Source organism: Callithrix jacchus, chromosome 7, assembly GCF_049354715.1.
Source record: "Callithrix jacchus isolate 240 chromosome 7, calJac240_pri, whole genome shotgun sequence".
Lineage (NCBI taxonomy): Eukaryota > Metazoa > Chordata > Mammalia > Primates > Cebidae > Callithrix > Callithrix jacchus.
The window spans coordinates 44,145,232-44,163,783 of NC_133508.1; the positions used below are offsets into that span (position 1 = coordinate 44,145,232).

General features: G+C 59.6%; 3 protein-coding genes across 13 annotated transcripts in view; 1 reads left to right on the forward strand and 2 right to left on the reverse strand.

Moving 5' to 3' along the window:
* Window positions 1-499: 499 nt before the first annotated feature.
* On the reverse strand, window positions 500-14,250 carry GPR153 (G protein-coupled receptor 153). 2 transcript variants are annotated; one of them, XM_035307555.3, is made up of 6 exons: window positions 14,007-14,250; window positions 7,620-8,084; window positions 6,788-7,217; window positions 4,438-4,630; window positions 3,555-3,739; window positions 500-3,129 (listed from the first exon to the last, which is right to left on the reverse strand). In XM_035307555.3, exons 2-6 carry the CDS (start codon window positions 7,973-7,975, stop codon window positions 2,464-2,466), a joined length of 1,830 nt encoding a protein of 609 aa, XP_035163446.2. In that variant the 5' UTR covers window positions 7,976-8,084; window positions 14,007-14,250; the 3' UTR covers window positions 500-2,463. The 2 variants fall into 2 exon arrangements, with proteins under 2 accessions (XP_035163446.2, XP_035163442.2); XM_035307551.3 differs by having other exon boundaries at window positions 4,438-4,657.
* Window positions 8,689-12,016, forward strand: LOC144576921 (uncharacterized). Of its 4 annotated transcripts, none has more exons than XR_013519759.1 (4): window positions 8,689-8,781; window positions 8,998-9,106; window positions 10,386-10,494; window positions 11,703-11,815. XR_013519759.1 is itself a non-coding variant. In XM_078330236.1 (4 exons), exons 1-4 carry the CDS (start codon window positions 8,898-8,900, stop codon window positions 11,874-11,876), a joined length of 396 nt encoding a protein of 131 aa, XP_078186362.1. In that variant the 5' UTR covers window positions 8,779-8,897; the 3' UTR covers window positions 11,877-12,016. The 4 variants fall into 4 exon arrangements, 1 of the variants encoding a protein (XP_078186362.1); XR_013519757.1 differs by lacking the exon at window positions 11,703-11,815 and adding an exon at window positions 9,433-9,526 and having other exon boundaries at window positions 10,386-10,496; XR_013519758.1 differs by lacking the exon at window positions 11,703-11,815 and adding an exon at window positions 9,433-9,526 and having other exon boundaries at window positions 8,779-8,901; window positions 10,386-10,496.
* A 3,016-nt stretch (window positions 14,251-17,266) lies between the features above and the next one.
* The window catches only part of ACOT7 (acyl-CoA thioesterase 7), a 123,518-nt gene continuing 122,232 nt past the window's right edge, over window positions 17,267-18,552 (reverse strand). For all 7 annotated transcript variants that reach the window (XR_013519756.1, XR_004745695.3, XM_035307559.3 and 4 more), the window contains one exon: window positions 17,267-17,695. Coding sequence is in view for 5 of the 7 variants with exons in the window: in XM_035307559.3 (XP_035163450.1) it covers window positions 17,597-17,695 (99 nt within the window). In the remaining 2 variants the exon portion in view is untranslated. The remainder of the gene's footprint in view (window positions 17,696-18,552) is intronic.

An 18,552-nucleotide genomic window follows, 5' to 3' on the forward strand; every position in this document is an offset into this window, starting at 1 on the left:
CGGGCTCTCGGGTCTGCGCTTCCCGCGGTGTGGAGTGGAACGGGGAGCGGTCAGGACAAATCCCTCTCCCGTCCACCGGGTGGCGGTGTTGCACTGCAGACCCAAAGGTCCTTCCTCCAAATTCCGGAGGGGCCACGAGAGGAACAGGGGCTCAACAGGTCCCAGGAGGCTTAGGCCCAGCTCCTATCGCCCTGCTCTGTTTGCTCTCTTCAATCAAGCTCACGGTGACTAGCAGCCCCAGGTGCCATTCCTGGGGCAAGGGCTGCCACCTGGGCTAATAGGGCCTTTCTGCCTCATCCTGTGGCTCCTCCAGGACCATCTCACTCCTCACTTGCTAGAGGGACTAGAACATTTGCCTGAAGACAGAGCAAGTCCGACCACCCAAAATGGCATATTATCAGAGGAACTCAGGTTCCAGAGGAATATATTAAGGGGCAGCTGGCCAGCCCTGCTGTGAGGTTAGAAGGGTTTTCCATGAAAGCGGCCTTGGAATGCCAGGTGCAAATCGTAAGGAAGTTTTTATTGGGTCCTGTACAGAAGAGAAATACTCAATTGTCAAAAAAAACTACAAAGGAATCCCTGGCTCTGTGTGTGCTATGAAGACAGCTCCCTCCCCAGTTAGCCAGGGTCAGGTTCCTTAGAAACGCAGCAAACAGGCCTAGAGGCTGGACAAAGTGTGGGAGAGAGCTCCAGGCCCAGGGTCCTCCACTTGAGGTCCTCCCATTTATTTTTGTAAAAACTGCAGGACTGGAGGGATTTGGAGGACTCTGTCCCCCTGCAAGTATTGCCATTGGATATGAAACACAGAGCAAAAACCTAAAGTGACAAATGAGTGAAAACCTAAGGTGACAAGTGGACAGATGACCCCCAGATGGAGGAGACGATGGCTAGCTGGTGACCTCTGCCCCTGCATAACGTTAGTCCTTGAAGGCACAGCAGCACTGGCCACAGATGGCCCCTCCTGTGGCCAGGGCTGGATTGCAGTTCCCTGCCTTGCTCACCTGTGGCCAGCTCATACCCCGTTACCCCACAGCCAGGGACTAGAGAGCCCTCTGAAGCAGAGACAGACTTAGGCAGCCCCCCACCCCAGCAGCTGCTTCTGGGAGTGGGACCCTATCTGAAGGGTGACAAGATGAGCTTGGCCACCTGAGGACCAGAGGGATTGGGCACGGGCAGGCTCTATGCTGACCTTGGAAACTGCCTCAGGTCTTCACGTTGAAGGGTCTGAAGGAGACAGCCTTTGTATCTGCCCTATTTCACCAGCTCAAAGTTGTAACTGTTCCTGGCTCTCCTTAGCCTGGGAAGATGCAGGGCCCATGGCAATGCCCAGGCCTGTAAGGGGTCTGCTGAGGAGGAAGGCAAAGAAATGCATTGCTCCCAGGGTATCAGACGCTTGCCCAGGGCCAGGTCTTGAGCTGAGAACCCAGAAGCCTCTGCCAGGATCCCTTCCTGGCCAGGCCTGCACAGGTGGGGAGTGAGGCTGTGGATGACGTGGGGACACGGAAGCCCAGGCCCTGCTGCCCTCATGCTCTCCACCTGCACCTGCTAGTGTCATGGTGGGAGCCACAGGGGTGGGAGTAGCAGTGCTGATGTGATGGGGACAGGCAACCATGGCAGAGTAATGAGGGTAGGGACACTAATGGTGGTCAAGGTGGCTGAGGTGCCAATGTTGGTGATGCAGTGTGTTGTGCTTAGCTGGGGTGGAGTGTGGGTTCCCAAGGGGGCAAGGGGTCATAGAGAGGCCTCAAGCCTGGGGAGGGGCCACACCAGGCCACATGCTGAAAATGAACCTCTGCAAAGGCCACAAAGGGCCCTAGACTACCTCTCACACCTGGGTCACTCAGTGGCCAAGGTCCATGACCAAGAGACTTCAAACAGCCCTGAGAGTTAATGTCACCTGCTCATCACAGATGGGGAAACTGAGGCAGGAAAGGACCTGATCAGAGCCTGTTGGGGTTCTGAAGACCCCTGTGCTTAGAGACCTTTTGTACCCCCCACCCACCCATTCCCTGGGTGTGGCAGTTACGTGCAATGTGGTGGAAAGCCTGGGCCAGCCCGTGGCTCCAGCTCAGCCTCTCCAAGGCAGGGTTTTGTTCCGTCCCCAGGTGGCCGTGTCTCAGGGTTCCCTACTTCCCCAGTCCTGTTACCCAGGGCTGGTGATGGTGAAGCTGGACGTGCACATCACTCACTACCCAAGCCCAAGCTTGGAACGTCACTCAGCTGTCCAGTGGCGGCCTCACTCAGCTCCGGAGATACCATGTCCAGCGCAGTAGTCCAGGGCAGCTGCCACCCTCGGGACAAGGCCAGCTGGGAGGAGCCGGAAAACAAACGCCGAGGCTCATGCCCTCTCACCCCTGCAAGGGGTGGCACGTGTCTGCGCGTGGAGCGGAGGCGGCATCTTTGGTGGTGTGACCCCCACCAGCGGCCCGGCCTGCCTGACGTCCGTGGGGAGGCGCTGGTGTCCTAGGACGCCGAACCCAGGGAGTCCGAGTGGAGCGTGGCGTAGCCTGAGGACTCAGAGGGTGAGCTCAGGAAGCTGCTGGTGCTGCCGCCACCGCCCGCCGCGCGCAGCCCCCCGGGCTCACCCCACGACGCGCTCAGGCCCGGGCGTAGGGGGGCGCCGTGCGCGTGCGCAGCTGGACGCGGCTCCGGGCTCCGCTGGGCGCTGCCTGGGGGCGTCGGGGCCTCTCCGGGGTCGGTGCGGTCGGGCGCGTCCGGGAAGGGTCCGGGCGGGCGGCGCAGGGCCTGTGGCTCGCACTCGAAGGCGGTCAGGGCGAAGGCGTCTGGCAACAGCGAGGCCGAGGCGGAGCGGGGGCCGGGCCCGGGGCGGCGGCGCGGGCTGCCGGGGCTGCCAGGCGGCAAGTTGCGGGCCCGCCGCGGGCCGCCATCCAGAGCCAGGGGCCGCAGCGACAGCAGGCTCTCGGCCGAGCGGCGGCGGGGGCGGGATGGGGGCGCGTCCTCCGTGAAGGCCAGGAGGCTGGCGCGGCGCCGCTCGGGCCCAGCAGGCAGCACCAGGTGCGCCAGGGCAGCCAGGTCCTCACCGGAGCCCCAGCGCGGCAGGAAGGCGGGCAGCGGGACGGCGGCCCACACGTCCGCGTCGTCGTGGGAGAAGCGCCGCGTGGGTGGGACCTGTCAGGACGCGGTGGGCTTTTACCCCCAGCTGCCCTCCTGGAAAACGGGGACAAACTCTTCCCCACCCCGGGGAAGGGCCTTCCGTGGGTCAGGGACCAGTCCGCGGGCCAGGGCAGCCTGGCTGGGAGATTGTGAGGCTTGGCGGCCCAGACGCAGCACTGTGCAGGTAGCTGGGGTCGGTTGGGGAGGGGGCTCCTTGAGGACACTGGGACCGCAGGAGATAACGCAGGAGACAGGGATCATGGGGGTGGCAGTTGGGGCCCACCCACACAGGTTGTGTGGCCTTTGGCCAGCCCAGCTTGGGATGGCGATAGCCACCCCCCGCAGCTGCAGAGGGTGAGAGGAGCTCCTAGTGGAGAAGCTCGGGCAGGTCAGGACACCCCCACCTGCAGGCGCTGCCTCTCCCCCTGCCGTGTGCTCACCTGTAGGTATTGCATCTTGTCCTCTTGCAAGGGCCGAAGCGGGTAGAGCTGGGGCAGGCCCCCCTCCAGGGCAGAGATCTCATACTTGGCCATTCTGTCTAGGGCCACAAAGTCACCTCCATAGCTGTAGTCCAGGGAGCGCTCGAACATCAGGTCTGGGGAGATGCCACCTTCCAGGCTTGTCTCTGTAAGGTTAGGGGGCAGAGGCTTAGGGCCACGGAAACTTGGGGGCATCTGGGAGGGAATCTCAAGGACCCCCCCCTCCCAACCCAACAGACATATAAGGTAGAGGGCTGGTTAGCTAAAAAGGGAAGGGGAGAGGTTCTGGGTTCAAATCCCAACTATGCCACCCTTTAGCTGTGACACTGGGCAGGGAGGTGACACACTGAGCCAATTTCCTTATCTAGGACATGGGGTGGGACCTGAGGTGACCTTGGGAGCCCTGAGGACTAAATACTACACGCAAGGGGCTGGCAGTGCCTGGACAGAGCAAGGCTGGGCAGAGGGTAATGGTATTGCTGGAAACGGTATCCAGACAGGTCCTGGTCTGCAGGAGCCACCAGGGCAGCTAGCTGGGGATCCCTGAGGTTGGGGGGTGAGCCCAGAAGCTCAGCTGGAGCACGTGCGGATACATCTACTGGCTCTGTTAACCAGAACATCCCATTACTTGGAACCCGGGGCAGCCAAGCCAGATAGGACAGTGGTCTGTGGGAACCCGGCTTGGGTTCCTTGGACATTGGAGTACATTTGGGGGTGACACAGGGGGTGTCTGTGGTTGAGAAGTCACCACCTTAGTGAGGGTTGCCTGACAGCTGTTTTCCTGCCAACTCCAATGACCTCATCCAGACACCACTCTCCCCAGGGCCACTCAGGCCATCCTCACCGTCATCGGAGTCCTCGTCGTTGGCCATGAGGGCCATGCACTTCTCCCAGACAGCCTTGAGGTTGGCCCGGTAGCGGTCGCAGGCCCAGAGGAACACAGGCAGCAGCAAGGCCTGGGCCACGGAGCACCACAGCACACAGAGCGCCATCCAGGGCGCTGAGTTGTTGGCCCGCAGGCTGCTGAAGCTCACCACCTGTGGGCACAGGGCTTGGCCTGGCACCTGCAGGACCACCACCATCACGCAAGCTCCCCCCGAGCCACAGTCTTCCCATGTGTACTACAGCAGTTCTGACAACCCATCTGCCAAGGAGAAGGGGCCCCTGGGAAGGAAAGAGCTTGAGCATGGCAGTGGGAGGCCCCGCCCTCTGGGAGCTACCTGGCTGCTGGGCAGCACTGGGTGGCCCTGCTTTCCTGTCTCCCTCCTGGCTGCCCAGGGCATGGATTACCACCTTTTGTCCTTTTTTGTGTGTGTGTGAGACAAGAGTCTCACGCTGTTGCCCAGGCTGGAATGTAGTGGGTAAATCATGGCTCACTGCAGCCTTGATCTCCTGGGCTCAAGCGATCCTCCTGCCTCGGCCTCCCAAAGTGCTGGGATTACAGGCATGAACCACTGTGCCCAGCTGCCACCCTGTTTTTGAGATGAGGAAACTGAGGCTTATAGAACCAGGTCTCAAGCCTGTTCAAGATTCTGCTACCCCCTTCCCGGACAGTGGCCTCTTCAGCCCTACCCCTGCCTTTGGGTCCCCACCCAGGGATCCCACATTCCTCCTCTACCATAAGAGCTCTCGTTGCTGTGTCCCAAAGAGCAACACTTAGTGATTCCCACGAGTGACAATGTGGATAATGTGGGCATGTCACTTCTGTCATTTGTGGGCCATGTGACACTCAGAAAGCTGCTCAACCTCTTTGGGGCTCAGTTTCTTCATCTGTAAAATGGGCTAAGAACACCCCGTGTTCTAGAGGGTGAAGATTCTGGACACTTTATAACCGAAGCATGGAGTGGCCCCACAAGCTGCACCTGATCCCCTGCCTGGAATAGAAGTGGGGGTGGCCCCGACTCCCTCCTAGCCCCCCCCAGCCGCTGCCCCAACTCGGCTCCTGAGGTGCCTTGTGTTCTCTGCTGTTTCATGAATCCCCTTCCCTCCATCTGTACAGGGACCAGGCCACCAGGCCCCACTCTACATGAGGACCCTTAGCTGGGGGGAAATGAACCTGCTGGGGTGGGGCAGTGGGGGCTGCCTCCCGAGCAAGGCCTTGACTCTGAAGCTGCCACCACCACCCCCAGTCACCCTTCTGGAGCCCATGTCCTGCAATGACTCAGGGGAGGCAGTCCTGCCTGCCGCTTAGACGAAAACTCTCAGGCTGGTCTTTACCCCAGTCCCAGTCCTCTGCCTGCCTCACTGCAGACCTTTGGGGACTGGGGTGGAGTCTCGCAGGTGGGAGGGGTTGGCTACTGAGTCCAGACTTCATTCTTGGGCCAAGCTGGTCCCAGCTTCACCAAGAGGACCCCAGGCAGCCCCTCTGGACCGCAGACCAATGTTGGCAAGGCCTTCCTCACAGCAGCCCTCATCTTGGCCTTCCCCAGCAGTTAGTATCAGGTGCAACTCCCCAACAGACAATTGAAGCCCCCCTGTCCTTGTCCTGTCTCCCAGTCCAGCGCCCCTACCTAAGTGTGGCATCAAAGCTCCCTCTGTTCCTCCTGGGACCTGGACCCACCAGAAAACCCATGGGCATACTATCCCACCTCTGCATCAAACAGGCCTTGAGGCCGGACATGGTGGCTTGTGCCTATAATCCCAACTTTGGAAGGCTGAGGCAGGTGGATCACCTGAGGTCAGGAGTTTGAGACCAGCCTGGCCAACATGGTGAAACCCCATCTCTACTAAATATACAAAAAAAAAAATTAGCTGGGCGTGGTGGTGGATGCCTGTAATCCCAGCTACTTAGGAGGCTGAGGCAGGAGACTCGCTCAAACACACAGGAGTTGCAGGGAGCCAAGATTGCGTTATTGCACTCCAGCCTGGGCAATAAGAGCAAAACTCTGTCTCAAAACAAACAAACAAAACCAAAAAATGGGCCTTGGATGAGGGGGGCAACCTCTTCTGCACTGTGGAGAAAGGCCCTGAGCTCTGAAGCCACTGGATGTGGGCTTGAGTCCCAGCAGGCTGTCCTGACTCCAGGCAGGTCTCTGTATCTCTCTGAACCTCAGTTTTCAAATCTGGAAAATGGGTACGATGATCAAGCCCATTTCAAAGGATCCGGTCTGAGGACTCAACCACATGATGCCTGGGGTATGAGCAGCCCCAGGGCTGTCCAGAGACGGGCTCCCCGACCCAACACTATCACCCACCAGCACAGGGAAGCCCGTGAGGCAGTCGTAGATGAAGACTATGGTGGTCACGAGGCCCGTGATCTGCAGGGAGGTTCTGGCAGGCTCCGAGCCGTCGATGGAGGAGCGCCGCTTGCCCTGCGCGTCCTCTACTACGATGGTGGGCACGGTGAAGGCGCGGTGGTCGGCCCGGTGCCCCACCTGCACGGCCAGGGTCTGGAAGAGGGCGATGGCTGTGCAGACCACGCCCATGGCCACACTGCCACCCACCAGCAGCAGGAAGCAGACGCCGAAGCCCAGGCCGATCTCAGCCACGATGAAGCGGCAACCATGGGTGTAGAAGCGTTCACTGGTGTCGTGCCAGCCAACAGCGGGCAGGGCCGACAGGATGAAGGACACCATCCAGATGCCCATGACTGTGTGTACCGCTTGCTTCTTGGCATTGCTCAGCCTGGCACAGGGCAGGGTGGAACAGAGGGAACTGGCGTCACCCACAGGGGCTCCCCAGGCCTCTGTGGACCTATAGAGGATCCTGATTGCCCAGGCACCCCACGCCCCCCAGCACGTCATAGTCGTGGCACAGCCAGTGTGGTGGGGCCTTGTCCCTTGCATAGGAGCTACTGCGAACACTGTCACATGTCACTCTCCCAAGCATTCTGTATTGGCTGCTTGTGTCTAATGCAAAGCTACATGTGTGTGCCCCCAGCAGCTGACAGCCGCCCCTCCTGAGCCTCCCTGCCCTCCCAGCGTGCTGTAGGTGTGGCCACTCCTGTGCACATGTGGGCACAATAGATATGTCCTTGTTTTCATGCCTTCATGGAACCTCAAGAACCCCAGAGCTTCACGTGCTCACCGGTAGTTGACAGGCCAGCAGACCATCCACATGCGGTGGTAGGAGAGGGAGGTGACGGAGAAGCAGGTGGCCAGGGTGAGGGTGTAGAAAGTGGACACGAAGACCTTGCAGAGCCCCTCATTCCACTCAAAGTCAGGGTGCTGCCGCCGCAGCTGCACCACAGAGTAGGTGGCGATGGGCACGGCCACGTTGAGCATGTGGGTGGCCGAGAGCGTGCACAGCAGGAACTCCAGGGGCTTCCACTTCTTCTGCTTGGCGCCAATGCTGAGGATGCCCCAGGCGTTGGCCAGCAGGGAGAGGCCACCACATGTCAGCCAGCCCACTGCACTGCCAGGCAGCTGCCGCTCATCACTCATGGTGCAGACTGGAGCTGGCAGGCGGCTGAGGCATCCTCCTTGGCACCAGGCTTTGGGGAATAGCCGCCCTTACTCCTGGTGGCTCAGGGATGCTGGGGACCAGGAACGTCTGTGGGGGTGGCAAGGGGCACTCAGTGACTCCCGCTCTGGCGACAGCATTGAAGCACTTGGGTACTTGGGATGGGAGACGCTGAGTGCTACACTTTGAATGTCCCCTGAAAAACCCAAGTTCAAATTTAATTAAAACTCGTGTTGAGACTTAACTGCCATTCAAATAGTATTAAGAGGTAGGACAATTTTGTTTTTTTTTGAGACGGGGTCTCACTCTGTCACCTAGGCTGGAGTGCAGCGGTGTAATCTCAGCTAACTGCAACCTCCGCCTCCATTCAAGCAATTCACCGGCCTCAGCCTCCCCAGTAGCTGGGATTATAGGTGTATGCTACTACACCCAGCTAATTTTTGTATTATTTTTTTAGTAGAGATGGGGTTTCACTATCTTGGCCAGGCTGGTCTTGAACTTCTGACCTCATGATCCACCTGCCTTGGCCTCCCAAAGTGCTGGGTTTACAGGTGTGAGCCACCAAGCCCAGCCAGAGGTAGGACTATGTTTTTAGAAATGGGGACTTGCTCTGTCACCCAGGCTGGAGTGCAGTGGTGAGATCATAATTCACTGTGGCCTAGAACTCCTGGGCTCAAGCAGTCCTCCCCAGTTAGCCTCCCAAGTAGCTGGAACTACAGGCATGCACCACCATGACTGGTTAACTTTTACATTTTTTGTAGAGATGGGTTCTCACTGTGTTGCCCAGGTTGGTCGCAAACTCCAGGCCTCAAGCAATCCTCCCACCTCAGCTTCCCAAAGTGTTGGGATTACAGGCATGAGCCATAGTGCCTGGCCACAAAACACTGAAGAGGCGATTAGGCCATGGGTGGGTTTAATGTCTCTACCAAAGGGCTTCTGGGAGTGGGTTCCTCTTGGAGTGTTTTCCCTTCTGCCATGTGAGCAAAAGCCTCTTCCCCTCCAGAGGACACAGTGTCCAAGGCAGCATCTCTGAAGCACAGACCAGGCCCTCACCAGACACAAACCTGCCAGCACCTTGATTTTGGATTTCTCAGCCTCCAGGATTGTGAGAAGTAAGTTTTGTTTTTTTTTTTTTTTGAGACAGAGTCTTTCTCTGTCATCCTGGCTGGAGTGCAGTGGTGCCAACCGGGCTCCTGCAACCTCCCCCTCCTGGGTTCAAGCCATTCTTGTGCCTCAGTCTCCTGAGTGGCCGGGACCACAGGCACGTACCACCATGCCTGGCTAATTTTTTTGTTTTAGTAGAGAAAGGGTTTAATCATATTGGCCAGGCTGGTCTTGCACTCCTGACCTCAAGTGACCCGCAAACCTCAGCCTCCCAAAGTGCTGAGATTACAGGCATGAGCCATTGTGCCTGGCCTTATTTTTTTTTATATTTTAGAGACAGAGTCTCACTATGTTGCCCAGGCTGGTCTCAAACTCCAGAGCTCAAGTGACCCTCCCATCTCACCCTCCTGAGTAGCTGGGATTACAGGGTGAGTGCTCCTGCACCCAGAGAGATATAAATCTGTTCTTTATGAGTGACTGGGTCTTAAGTACTATGCTACAGCAGCACAAATGCTCCAAGGCAGGGAAGGACCCCAATGCACTATGACCTATCTGGCCCTGGCTTACGTCAGGCTGCTGCTGCACCCTCCTCTCCAGGCCCCAGGGCCTCCTGCTCATGTCCCTGACACCCAGGAGCTGTATACAGGGGTGCCAAATAAATGCATATTCCCTCACTTTTGTCCACTCCTGGCCAAGGCTCAATATCTGGGCTTCCTTCCAGGTTGCCTGCATCCTCAGGGAACCAGCCAAGCTGGGCCCAGATGGGCACTTCTGCCCTGTGCATGCCCTGGCACCATCCCAGAACAAGTCCTCTTGTCATCACATGTTCCAGAATCCTCACACAGCCCATGCCAGAGCCCCCTTCAGTGTACATCTCTGCACCCTTGTCTTAATTCATTCCACTCATCAGGCCACATGAGGACGTGTCCGCAAGGGCTAGGCCCCCGAACCTCTGTTTCCCTCTCTTGCCCCCAAGTGACCTGTTGGAGAAGGGAGCTGGTTACCACTTTCATGCCCACCCTGAGAGGGGGCAGGCAGTCTACTATGTCAGCCTCCAGCTGGCCTTCCACAGCCAGGCCCCGGGTGCGGGTTAAAGCCCCAGCACAGCAGCCATGAGGCTGGGGCAAGGTCCCTGCCCCTTCTCTGAAAGGGACTGACTGCAGTACTTCTTCCACGGGGAGGCTGGGGTGGACAGGAGCCACATCTCCATAGCCCTGGGCCCAAGTCCGGCACACAGTGGGTGCTCTGGGGCAGTGGCCAGTCTCATGCTGTGATTGGCTCGGGCAGCAAGGGCCTGGAGATGCCCTGCAGACCAGACCAGAGATTGATTCTGAAGTCAGAGGAAGTGCTGATGGCCTTTCGACGCAAGCCATGGACACAGGACACTGGGCCACAGGTGTGTGGTGGGGGGCGGGGAGGGACCCATCCTGCCCAGAGGGCCTGGGTAGGCAGTGTGGGAGAAGCACAGTGAAGGCCTACTGTGTGCTCTGCTCACACTTAACTGGCCTTTCTCACCGAGGGTTGGTTTAGCCTCATTTGCTTTTTCTCATGCCCCGGGTCCTTATGAGAATCTATAGCACTGGACATGCCCCATGTCCCCCAGGGAGGAAGTATCTCCAGCTCAAGGTAGGGGACCACTGCCGCCTTGGCCAAGGCCCCTGGCTCTTGGGCAAGGAAAGCAGCGGTGTCCTAGCCACCAGCCGGCAGGCCCCTTGCTTGTCATGTCCAGAGTTCTTTTTTTTTTCTTTTTTGAGACCGAGTTTCGCTTACGTTGCCCAGGCTGGATCTCAGCTCACTGCAACCTCTGCCTCATGGGTTCAAGCGATTCTCCTGCCTCACCCTCCTGAGTAGCTGGGATTACAGGCACTCACCACCACCCCCAGCTAATTTTTTGTATTTTTAGTAGAGACTGGGTCTTACCATGTTGGCCAGGCTGGTTTCTATCTGCTGACCCCAGATGATCCACCCTCCTTGGCCTCCCGAAGTGCTGGGATTACAGGCGTGAGCCGCTGCGCCTGGCCGTCTTCTCCAGAGTTCTTTTGGTCTGTGGCCTGACTCCTCCTGGACATTCAGGGACCCCAAGGGGTGTGTCTCATTCATCTTGGTGCCCCTGCCCTGGACCTGCCCAGACCCCTGACCCCTGGAAGGAGCCTAGTCTGGGTGACATTGGGGCTCCTTTGCTGGCTTCCTGGGTGGGGGGACTGCTGCAGCCAGGGAAATTCCTTCCCAAACATTTATTAGGTTTCTGCTTGCACAGTAGCCTCCCCTTCCCCATCCCAGACCCGCATGGGAGGCAGGGTGGTCCCTTAGACTCTCTACCAGTCCTTTCCATGTCCAGTAAACCACGCTGAGTACAGCATAGAGGCCACAGGGTATGTGAGCCCAGTGCCCCAGGGAGTCACATAACTCCTCTGTGCCTGGGTGTTCTCCTCAGTACATTGGACATGATAATACCTTGAAAAGTGCTGTGGGTAGTTACTGAGCTATGCCAGGGAAAGTGCTTAGAATGCAGACAGGCACGTAGTAAGCACTCAGCAAAGACTCCCCATCTAAATGTCTCTCTTAAAGCCCACTCAGCTCACTGAGCTGTGCTGTCTCTTACAGGTCAAGACACTGCGCTTGGAGGTGCCGGGGAGCGTAAGACCTGCAGGCAGATACATATTCACTGGGACCAGGACCTGGGGCAGACTAGCCTCAGGAGTGAGGGGACCACAGGGCCATCTCCAGCCTTTGGGGTACCTGGTAGCCTTCTGGGTGCTCAGAGCAGACGGAGTGTGAGTAAGCGCTTGGGCGACAGAGCTGCAGACACCAATGGTCTTTATGCTATCAAAGAGGAAACTGGACTCATCATGCACCTAGCAGGTCAGCATCCATTTCTATCTGCCCAGGGCCGCCTTGGCTGAGACTGGGAGACCTTCCTTCAGATGCCCCTGTGACCTTGGCCCAGCCCAGCCCAGCCCAATCTGTCCATGTGATTATTGGTGCAGGGTGGTGAGGAAAAAGCCACAGGCTGCAACCAGCCCAGCCCTTCCCGGTGCCAGTTCTTCCTCTCATCTAGCCTAATGGTGCCTTACTGCTGGGAAAGGCTCTAGGTTTGAAGGCTGGTGCAGTGAGGGTGGCTCACACCTGGAATCTCAGCAATTTGAGAGGCTAAGGCAAGCGGATGGTTTGAGTCCAGGAGTTCAAAAACAGCCTGGACAAAAACTTGTCTGTACAAAAAATAAAAAATTGGCTGTGTATGGTGGTGTGCACCTATAGTCCCAGCTACTTGGGAGGCTGAGGTGCGAGGATCGCCTGAGCCTAGAGAAGTTAAGGCTGCAGTGAGCCGTGATTGTGCAACTGTACTCCAGCCTGAGTGACAGAGTGAGACCCTGTCTTAAAAAAAAAAAAAGAAAAAGGTTCTAGGTCTGTGGGCAGGGGCATGTGCATCCTCCTGCATAGGGGCATGCTCCTCCAGTGAGTGCCCACACGATTCATCTCCATGGTAAAGCTGGTCCAGCAGAAACAGAGAGAGGTGCCAGCATGTGCCTGAGCCAGGATTCAAACTCCACTTGCCTGATACCAAAGTCCTGGCCTCTCAAACATTAAAATGTTGGGGAACAAGGCTTTTTATTTTGTCTGAGGTCTTTCTGAGCCTCCTGTCTGCAGGGCAGGTCCCACGGGCCCCCACACTGCAGATGGGAACACTTCAGGCAGAAGCTCAGGGCAACATGGAGAAGACACTGTCAGGACTGGCTTTGGGGCTAGACACTCCTGGGTGCTGTAGACCTGGGATGGGAGAGGAATGTCCTGGGGGGTAGGGGGGGTTCCAAGTGCAGAGTGGAACACTGGGTTCCAAGTGCAGAGTGACAGAGGACTGGTTGTGTGGAAACAAGGTGTCCCTCTGCCTCTGGGTCAGTGACCACAAACCCACGGATTGCACCCTTTCTGTTCATTCTTCATAGAAAGGAGAGGCCACTAGGGCCAGAACCCAGGCTGGGCTCCCCCCCACCTCCCGCCCCGTGCCGATGGGACCCAGGATGGCACTGTCTCCTGCTGAGAAGTTTTTTCTGCAGGGCACTCAAAGCATCCCTCAGCATATCAGGATGGGGTTCTTCCCACCTCCCCACCTACTGCAGAGCTGACTGCAGGTGTGACCGGCCTGGGACCCACCCGGGCCACGAGGCCTCCCACCGCAAGACCCGTGGGCGGGGCCCGGGCGTGACGTCACGGCTCCGGGCCAATGAGGCCACGCGGCCCGGAGGCTCCATTGCGCAACAAAGAGAACCCAGAACTTGAAAGGATTCCCCGGGCTCGGCCCCGGCTTCCACCCCCACGCCAGTCTCCACCCGCGCTGCAGCCGATCTGTTCCACCGGGCCCGGCCTGGCCTCGCCTGGAGAGGGATGCGCAGCGCGAGGCCTTGACATCTCTGGCACGCCCCCCCAGTCCCTGCCCTAATGGTCTCAACCCCCCAGGACTCCAATCCAACCCCCCCCCACCCCGCAATCCCCGCTCCGACCCGCATGCTCTCGCCTGCTGGTCCCCAGTGGGTCCCCCGAGTCCTGCCCCAACCCGAGGGCGCGTTCGAGAGCCTGGGAAACCTGGCGGGACTGCGGCCCCGGGACCACTCGGGGTAGCGCCGAGCAGGGGCGGGCACCGGATCCCTAGACTGCCCCGCCCCCGTCCCCTGAGAGCCCCCGGGGGCCGCGCTGCCAGGCCCCGATGCAGGGGAAGGGAGGAGGGACTGGCCCCGGGGAAGTTACCCAGAAGGTCTCCAAGTTGGGGGGTGCCAGCGCTAAACTGCGCTCGTGGACCCCCGGACGGACCCCGCGACCGACAGCGCGCGGAAAGCCCCCTCCCTCCCTGCTGAGTCCTCCCGCCGGGGTCCTCCCTCCCGGCCGCCCTCGGGCCAGGGCGGCGGCGCTCACCCTGCGTTCGGGCGCCCGGCGCTCCGACTCGCTGCTCCCGCCTCCGGCTGCAGTTCCCGCGCTCCCGGGCCGAGCGCGGGCAATCGAGGGCCGCGGGGGTGGCTGCCGGCGGAGCGGCCCGTGGGCCGTGGCATGCTGGCGGCGGCCACGGGCGACCGGCGCGCTCCGCTCGGGGGGCTCGGCCCCGCCGCCCCTTCCTCCCCTGGGCGCCGCCGCCGCTTCGCTCCGCTCCCGCCGCTCCGCTGCAGCACCGGGCGGCCGGGGGCGGGGGGCGGAGCAGGGCGCATGTCTCCGCCGGGGCCTCTGCGCCGCCCCTCGGCCCGCCCCGCCCCCGCTCGCTCCGAGGCGCGGTCGCCGTGGCGGTCTGTCGGTCTGTTTGTCCGTCTGTCAGCACACACCCATGCCCAGGCTCCGCCCGCGGCCGGGCCGAGCCGCCCTGGACCGGTGGCGCCTCCCGACAGCACCGCGCCCCTGGCTCCCAGCTGGGCTCGGTGCATACTCCTGACGCCGCCGGGGCAAGACCCAGGCCCGGAGCTCTGGGGACCCACGGGCCGAGGGAGCTGGTACAGGAATGGACAGTGAGAACCTGGGGCCGGGGGTGGGGCTCAGGGAGGCCTTCCGGGAGGAAGCGGCATCGAACAATCGCAGCGGGGCGTGGAAAGGACTCGAGACCCACGGCCAGCGGCTTCCAGGAGCAGCGAGGGGCAAGGTTGGGCCGGTTATGGCTTCACTCTGCTTCCTGGGCCTGGGGGAGTCCACCGAGGGAATAAGTGCACGGGCCACCGGGTGGTCCCCCCAACTCCAACGCTCTCAGAAATGTTCTCTCTGAAACTGAATACCACCGCCCAGCCCAGAGAGGCCAGGGTCTGCAGCCCAGCGCCTGAACCCCTCCCCTCCTCTCCTCATTTTTGTCCTTCCAGCCCCTCCCTCCCTCTCAAGCCCTCCTGCCGTCACCACTTCTAATGGAGCACAGCCTGTCACCCATAGACTGACAGCCTCAGCTGACTCCACGCCCGGGCGAGGGGGGAACCCTCCTGCCCCTTGATGGGGGCCCTGGAGAGGATTCCTCCTGAGGATCGTGCCTGTCTCTTCTAGAAAACCCCTGATCACACACACAGTGGGCACAAGGCCTCTGGGGCTGCCTGGCATAGTGTCCTTTCATGCCTCTGGGACGCATCCGTGACTAAATGCCCCTGTGTCTGGAAAAAAGTGAGCACCTGACCAGAAGACCCAAACCAACTGCAGCCAGAACAGCTGCGTGGAGCTTGCCCAGCCCAGACAGGGCTACCCACGGCACTCCACAGTCTGCACCTGCCCAAATCGTCCCCACATCCCAGGTCCCTGAGCAGCTTTTAGGGGACCCAGGATGGGCCTCAGGGTCCAACCCATGAAGCAAAGAAAGTGTTTGTAGAGAATGACCCCACAGGAATGTGTGGGGCTGCGCAAGGGGGAACCTGAGCCATGCACACCTATACTCCCTGCAGTTTCTGGAGCAGCCAGGGCCCTTAGTGCCCCTGGTGAGCCCTCTGTGGACAGGCTGGATCCCCCTCCAGGTGGCCCTGGTTATAAATAGGCACCAGCAGTGGGAGGCTGGCACAGGGCAGCTGTAATCAAGGGTGGTGTTTCTAAGCGTCTTGCCTGTGACTCGGGGTGAAATGGTAGAAACACCACATTTAATTACATGGCCACTGAGAACCATGCCGCTTAGAATCACCACACTTGAGACTGCACACACAGCTATGGAGAGCCTGGCTCCTCTCTGCCAGCCCAGCTCACCTACTGCTGCCTGCACCAGTGCCTCTGCCCGGCCCCAGGTGGCTCTGGGGCAGGTGGGAGATGGTCTCTGACGGCTGCCCAGCTTATTCAGTGCTGTGCTGAGATCTGGTGCAAAGTGCCTGGTGCCCCTGGGAGGCGGTTTTTAGGTGCCTGGTTTACCCAAATCCACACGGATGAGTGGCTGAGCCAGGACTGAACTAGGGAGTCTGATGCGGGGCCCACCTTCACGTGAAGGATGTGGGTGCTTTGGGGACCTGGTCACCTCAGTGAACCCCTGGGCACAGGCGCTGCTGTGGCCAGCCCTGGGCCTTCTTCTGCTTGCTCAGAAGGGTGGCCTCCTCATCGCTCTGATCCCAGGGCACCACTCTGGCATGGGTCGTGGGTGGAGCAGGGTGGGGTGGCCAAAGCTTCATGTGGCTGAGCTTGCCCCCCCACCCCAACCCCCTCCCAGGCAGAAAATAACCCCATCAGCCATAACTGGGACCCGGGACAGATTCCCAAGCTCTTGGCTGGTGTTTCTGCACATCTGGAGCTGAGCCCTCTCTCTCCAGGTGCGCGGGAGCCTGTGCGAGGCTGCAGCTGTTGATGGGCCAGCCTTCTCCAGGCTGCAGGACAGATGTTGGGGCTTCAGGGACAGACTGAGTTGGGAACATTCTCCCAGATGCCACCTCTGGGTGTGCTTAGCTGGAGCCCCATGGATGCAGGTGGGGTCCTGGCTCCTGTAGTGGCTTTGGCCAGGCCAGATGCACAGATAAACCCTGCTGCAGACACCCTCACCACACACGTGCTCACAGATACACAGGGACAGATCCACATACATGTTGGTGACATGTATGCACACAGCTTCACACCAACAGCACCGACACACTTTCATGCTGCCGCTCAGACCCCTGCCCCATAAGCCATCCCCACGGCCTCCTGCCTGGGTGGCTGGGGGAGTTTGCACATCAGGTACAAGGTCCTGGCACCAGCTGGGGGCCTCCTACAGACAAAGATTGGGGTATCTGGGCAGTTTCTACCAAGAGCCTGGGTCAGGGTGGGGCTCCCACAGGCTGAGCCAGGCCACATTTGGCTCTTCACACCATCACCTCTCTGAGTCTTTACGAGGAGCCCCGCCCTGTCCATGGGAAAGCCACATAGGCTTAGAGCCGGCATACTATGCAAGCCGGACCATGGGGTCGTGGGGTGCTAGCACTCCCACCATGCAGCGTGGCCCTGAGTCCACATTCTCCCAGCATCTGAGCTGCCTATGAGGTCCAGGGAGCCGGGGTGTCTGGGGCCAGGACACCAAACCAGGGCCCCACGGGAAATGGCCATTCACAGCCCGCAAATCACCAGCCGGACGCCAATTGGTGTGGCTGTGCCTGAGGTTCTGGGGTCTATGCAGGCGCTGGTGCTGGGAGAGCTGAGCCTGTCCTCGGGAGCCCCCACATCCCATACCCCCTGGGAAAGCAGCCCCCCCAAGACAAATGACCACCCAGGACTTGTGGGTCCAGCCAAGCAGCAGCTTTATTAGTGGCGCTGGGTTCTCCCCATACCTTACAGTGTGCTTGGAAGCATTCCGGAGGGTTTCCATGGAACGCCTCCCTGCACTCGGGACAACATTGTAGCATCAACACTGGGATGATATAAATAAAGCTTTGGTGTGTAGGTTTGCAGGAGAGAGTACAGGTTAACACTGTGATACGAAAACTTCAGACAACACCAGCTCTCAATGTGAATTGGGTTTCTGGCCAAGGGGGTAACTTCTAAGTGACTGGACACTGGGCCTGTTGCCATGGCTACTCGGGGCCCCGGCAGCAGGAGGAGGGTGTCTAGGGCTGGGGCTCCACGTGGCCCTGTCGTTTCGCCTTCATCTGCAGGTACCGCCCTTTGCCTTCCTCAAAGCGCTTCTTCTCGTCCTCGGTCTCGGGCTGTGGACCACACACAGAGACAGGCAGGTTAGGGTCACTGCAGAACCAGTGCCGTGGCCATGTGACCTGACCTGGGCCACGCCCCCATGCGTGGATCTGCCCCACCCCAGAAGAGTGCAGAGTACCGCGCCTCAGCTCCTCTGGCCTCCTGGGACTGCCAGGTGCCAGGCATGGGCCTCATGTCCCACCTTGCTTATGGGCCTATTGGCTGGGCTATGTTTGGCCGAGAAGCTTTGAGGGGCGGCAGGAGCCATGGGTGGCAGAGCTCCATGGAGGAGGGGACCCTGAGGGCATGGCGGGTCAGAAGCAGTCAGTGGAACTGCTGAGCCCTGTGACACCTTCACACCCCCTTTCATAGCAGGTGTAACTGCAACCCCAGGGCCTGTTTGCTACTGAATTTGGTGGAAAATGCACTTGATAATGAAACATGGGAGCTGAGCGTGACTGGAGAGGAAGGGAGAGGGACCCTGCATTTGCTGCACTCCGAGGGAAAACCAGCTGCACACGGTCACTGTCCCTAACAGAAGTGGGCAGATGCTGTGCTGCCTGTGACCTTGAGAAGGCCTGACCCCGTACTGGGAGCAACAGGCCTGATTTGTGGGGAGGGAGCCCTGTCACCACACTCTGGACCATGCACTCAGGAGGTGGCACCTTGGACCCCACGGTCCCCTTCTCTTCACCCTGGGGGCAGAGGCAATGGAACAGCTGGCGGAAGACTGGGTTCTGCCCAGGACAGTCCTGGTTTGTGCCTGTTGACCTGCTGTGATTATGAACGGCATCCCCTTTCACTCTAAGTCTTGTGGCCCTGGGCAGGTGCCACCCCTGGAGTATGAGGTGGTCACTTCTGAGGTCCTATC

Coding starts and splice junctions, on each gene's coding strand:
- LOC144576921 (XM_078330236.1), top strand. Junction 9,107..10,385: donor AGCCTCCAGGATTGTGAGAA/GTAAGTTTTGTT, acceptor TGGCTCGGGCAG/CAAGGGCCTGGAGATGCCCT. Junction 10,495..11,702: donor CACAGGACACTGGGCCACAG/GTGTGTGGTGGG, acceptor TGTCTCTTACAG/GTCAAGACACTGCGCTTGGA.
- GPR153 (XM_035307551.3), bottom strand. CDS start 7,975: ATGAGTGATGAGCGGCAGCTGCCTGGCAGTGCAGTGGGCTGGCTGACA. Junction 4,658..6,787: donor TCACGGGCTTCCCTGTGCTG/GTGGGTGATAGT, acceptor GTGGTCCTGCAG/GTGCCAGGCCAAGCCCTGTG. Junction 3,740..4,437: donor CGACGAGGACTCCGATGACG/GTGAGGATGGCC, acceptor CTAACCTTACAG/AGACAAGCCTGGAAGGTGGC.